This window comes from Acomys russatus, chromosome 7 (genome assembly GCF_903995435.1).
Source record: "Acomys russatus chromosome 7, mAcoRus1.1, whole genome shotgun sequence".
NCBI classification, from domain to species: Eukaryota; Metazoa; Chordata; class Mammalia; order Rodentia; family Muridae; genus Acomys; species Acomys russatus.
In genome coordinates this window covers 54,785,356-54,790,610 of record NC_067143.1, presented here as the reverse complement: position 1 = coordinate 54,790,610, position 5,255 = coordinate 54,785,356, and the positions used below count along the sequence as shown (strand labels likewise).

General features: G+C 37.3%; 1 protein-coding gene across 1 annotated transcript; it reads left to right on the top strand.

Annotated features, from left to right (window-relative positions):
- The first annotated feature begins 1,533 nt into the window (after window positions 1-1,533).
- On the top strand, window positions 1,534-2,478 carry LOC127192169 (olfactory receptor 51F2-like). Its single transcript, XM_051149489.1, has one exon. It carries the CDS (start codon window positions 1,534-1,536, stop codon window positions 2,476-2,478), a length of 945 nt encoding a protein of 314 aa, XP_051005446.1.
- The last annotated feature ends 2,777 nt before the right edge of the window (window positions 2,479-5,255 follow it).

Below are 5,255 nucleotides of genomic sequence, written 5' to 3'. Positions count from 1 at the left end.
TAATTTGATATTTACCAACAAAGATACACAGTTGCTTCATTTATTAGTATAAAAGAACATTATTAACTGAACCAATTTATATCATAATTACTGCCATTATCACTGTCATCAGACAAGGTAGTTCAGCTTGTAATAACACAGACACTAAAGTCTTTTATTCTCTGACTCCCAATGCAATCTCTCTGTTTTTTTTAACTTGAAAACTTCATCCAAACTCCTAAAACTTAACGATCTAGAAGACAAACACATCTTTTAAATTCGTCAGAGGGCTCAAAACAAATTTATGCAAAATGTTTACAGAAGTGTATGAAAAGTATTATCACGGACACGTTGGTACGTATCACTATAATCCTGTAGCAGATCAAATTCAGATTAAGAGTTAAGCCATATGTGTTAACAAAGAAACGTATAATTTGGCTCAATGGCCACCACTACAAAAGAAGAGGGTTCCATAATTATGAACAAGGCAGGATTTTAGTACTACAAAACAAAAATTCCAAGCTTACGATTAGTAAGAATTGCAGCATCTCCTCTCTAATAACACATAGGAAGGGGCGTGGCAGCTGGGTACTTTCTAAGTACCTTAGGCACATTCTGAAAACACTTACTCACTGCCTACTAAATGGATGAAGCAAAACTTAGAATCACCATTTGATACTCTAAAAATCCAAATAAAAACTATTTTCCTAAGCTAAGCCCTGACTGTGGCGCAATAGCATGTTTTAGAAAACATACATAAACAGTATAAATCAATTAGCCAGTGCATATAGAATACACACTCTGAGAGAGCAGTAATACCAAACAAAGATTAGCTAAATCCCCCTTATTCATAAAACACAATAACAAGTGTGTTAAAGGACACACTTTTTAATTAACTTATATTTTCACATTTATGTGTATGTGTGCATGTATAGTGTATGTACAAAGATGCCAGTGGCCAGACGTGGAGCTTGATGTGCAGGAAGCTGTGAGCCATCAACATAAGTACTGGGAACTGAACTCTGCAAAGGCAGCAAACGCTTCAGCCCTGAGCCTGCCCTCCAGCCCCTAAAGATTCAAAGTTTTAATTACAAGTAATTGATTAAGACTATATAAAATACTAAATAATCAATGTGAAATGAATTTAGCGGAATGAATTTAAATTAGTTCAGACCTCTCACTAAACAGCTGAGCTTTCTGATAGATCTACATATAATTTTGAATGAAAAGCCCCCAACCAAAAAAAAAAAAAGTATCATTTGTATGGTTCTCCTTATGTCAAGTTCAAAAATAAGAATTGGTAATTATGGCAACAGAAGTCAAAAGGAAAGATGACAGCTAAAGTGACAATGGATAGGGTGGAACATTAAAATGCCTTTTTCTAATGTCCTTTAACTGAAGTCAAAAGTAGTTCCTGGGCACTTAAAGATGTCAAACTTAACTGAGCCAGATCCTAAAGTTCTGCGCACTTTATTGCATGCCTACCAGACTTCAACTAAAAATAATTTTGAAATTCTAGGCTTAAGAAGTCAAGATCTGATTGGGCAGACCACAATGCCGTTCCTCTGTAACTCCACCTCTCCTACTTTTCTCCTGACTGGCGTCCCTGGCCTGGAATGGGCTCATTCCTGGATCTCCATCCCCTTTTGCTGCCTCTACGTCACTGCCTTATCTGGCAATTCTGTGATCCTGTTCGTGGTCCTTACTGAGCAGACTCTCCAAGAGCCCATGTACTACTTCCTGTCCATGCTGTCGACCACTGACATTGGTTTGTGTATCTCTACTATGGTGACAGTACTCGGAATATTCTGGCTCAACGCCCGGGAGATCAGCTTCAACGCCTGCTTGTCCCAGATGTTTTTCATTCACCTCTTCACGTTCATGGAATCCTCGGTGCTCCTGGCTATGGCCTTTGATCGTTTTGTGGCCATCTCCAACCCCTTGAGATATGCCACCATTCTGACTCACGCAAGGATTTCACAAATTGGCCTGGCGGTCATTACTAGAGCAACTGTCATTTTGACCCCACTGGTCCTGCTCCTTAAGCGTCTGTCTTTCTGCCGTAGCCATGTGCTCCATCACTCCTATTGCTTCCACCCCGATGTGATGAAGCTCTCGTGTTCAGACACAAAGATCAACAGTGCGTTTGGACTAACTGCGATTATTTCCTCTGCTGGCGTGGACTCGATCTTTATCCTGCTCTCTTATGTTCTGATCATCCGCTCAGTTCTTAGCATCGCATCCCCTGGGGAAAGGAAGAAGGCCTTCAGCACCTGCGTTTCTCATATCACTGCAGTGGCCATCTTCTATATCCCCTTGATCAGCCTGTCCTTTGTCCACAGATTTGGAAAACACGCCCCACCCTATGTGCCCACTCTCATTGCAAATGTGTACTTGCTCATCCCCCCGGTGATGAACCCCATCATCTACAGCGTGAAAACAAAGCAGATTCAGAAAGCTATTCTCAGGCTTCTACACTGCAAAGGATCTCACATTTAAACTATTAACCACATAAAGACTTATTTCAAGATGAGAAACCATTACCAACACTAGGTATAGTTCAATCAAACAATCAAACAAATTCAAAATAGTTTTTACTAAAGCACTTTTTTCTAACCACCAGAACATTTATGCAGACTCTCGTTATCTCTCATGATTTTCCATTTTTTGAGCTTTTGTTTTATTTTTAATTTAATTTTTTCATACAACATATTTTGTTATTTTCACTTCCCCATGCCCTGTCAGATCCCTACCTCCTTATCTATGCAACTGTGTGTCATTTCTATTTGTCATTCCAAAAAAAAAGCAAATATAAAATACTAAGAGCAAAATGAACAATGAATAAGACAAAAACATCAAAAATAAAACAAAATGAAGCAAAACTCCCACCCCCCGAAAAAGCAATGAGTCTATTGGGTTGGCCAATTGCTCTAGGCACAAGGCCTGCCCTGGAGTGTGGCTAATATACCCAGAGACACACCACTGGCAAAAAATGATTTTCCTTTTCCCAGCAAGTATCAACCGCAGATGTTTTAAATTAATTTTCCAAGAACTCTGCTGGAAAAAGTTTAAAAAGAGAAATAAACCTGAGGCATGTTTATCATATACAAACTGAATGAATTAATAAATTTTATAATCAGGCTTCAACCTCCTCTTAATTTTAATGCGTTCTTCGCAGTCTCAAGAGTCTAAGAAAATTAGCCTAACTGCTCCTGGACAGGTCTGCACCCTTCCTGATGATCAGCTTTACTGTCCACTCCACTTCAAGCTTTCACCCAATTTCCACCTTGAAAGTTTACAGTTTGGGGACTCATCTTTACATAACCTCATTAAGTTTGTCATAACCTCTAGTGACATTTTAGCCCTGCATTTGCATCATCTGCCTTTTCTAGTGTTGTGCCTTTATCTGTTCACTTGTCACTCAATTTCTCATGAGGATGTAAGTTACACAGATAAAAATTGCCTTGATTTGTAAAGCGCCTACAGTACCTAGCCCATCCATGTAATAGACATCCACTGATAGTTGTTGAATTATATTGTTCCTAATAGTCTTTCATATATATTATTAGAATAATTCTACTGTGACTAATCCCATATGTGGTTGTACGACCTAAGAAATTGCTTTTATAACTGAAGGCAAACTTTCTGCCTTTTTACCTTAGTAATTTACATCTAGAATTTACCTTAGTTCTGACATAAAGTTGAAAAAACAAAAAACTACTTGAGAAACTGAGTCTTCCAAAAACTTATTCCAGTTTGAATAAAGTCAACTATGAATGACTTGAACTATGTGTTCTTGTGAATGAGTTTCTGTTTGGGTTTTTAATTTTCTGATTTTCTTTAACTCTCTAGATGCTTGAAAGCTAACAAACTACCTCTCCCCACTTGTTCCCACATACACTGAATTCCTAAATGCTCTAACCTTAAATTTTCTCTTTATCTTTCTACTTAGTCTGGAGCTCAATAGAACCTCAACAAAGTCATGGCTTCCTACATAGGTGTCCAACTTTCTCACTTTTCTTTTGTGTTCCTATAAAATAATTAGAAAAAAATCTTTTCATATGCCTTTTAGCTAAATTTTAATTACTGAGGGAATAATGGTTATGCTGTCATCAATAAACTATAGTACAAAAAATGCTAAGGTCCTTCTTGTCACTCTCTCCAAGCCTAGTCTGGAGTTCTACTTTCTCAGGTATACTTCTTTCTGAAGTATAAAATTCATATTGAATTTATATGCATGAGTAGACAAAATATCTTTAAAAGAGTAACATTTAAAGCAAAATTTTATTTTAAAAAACACAAATATTTTTTCAACTAAGCCCATAAAAAATACTTGTTAAATAATAAAAAATTTATATTTGGTATTTATAACCGTTTAAAGACTGTAGGCAAACATTTTAGCAGGTGCTGTTAAAAACACCAGGTGATACCCAGTGAGCAACAGCACTTTCTAAGTGATACAGGCTGCCCTTTATTATGTAAGTGATGTTAAACACAGCATGCATGGACATTGATCTTATAAAAGCAAATGCAGCTTTTGTTCTTTAAGAGTTGCTGACTTTAAAACAGCCTTTCCTGACACTGCAGACAAATGAGACAGGCAAACTCAGTTTTCTGACTTCACTAGGAAGTAGAAAGTCTTGTGAAACCTGTTATCAATTATAAATGTATAAATGTCAGTTCAATAAACAGATTACTGTGTCTTCATTCAAAGATGATCTCCCTTCCAGCTGTCTGATCTGTATGTAGCTGGCTACACTTGGGCCTCTGGATATCAGGAAAGATGGTGTCTTCATTTTGACTTACATCTTAGGAACTAATATTTTTAACACTGCCAAACTCAAATTTAAAGGAAGATAAAAGACATAAAAACCAATGGAGCTTTCCTGGTTTATATGGCATTATTGTACATTGCTTCCATATTTGCTATGTCTAGAGATTTCAGCTACTGATTCTTTTGGGTGTCCCTCAGACCCCCGACTAAGCAATATTGCTTAACTGTCTCTCATAAACACAAAGTTTTCATAGGTCATGCATGTGCAACTTTTGTAAAAGCGATGAGATAAGCATTGGTCCAGTAAGCAAAGCAACAATTCTCTTAACTCCATAGCAACTACCCCTCCCAGTCCCTCTGCTGGCTCTTTACAGTCCTCTCAGAAGAAATCAGACACCAATCTACATTCGTTTCCTGTTTCCCTTTCTCTCTAAAGGCACCATTATGTATTCCCAATGTCCTTGTTTGTTTTTCATTTGTTGAGCTAAAAAAAAGCATAAAC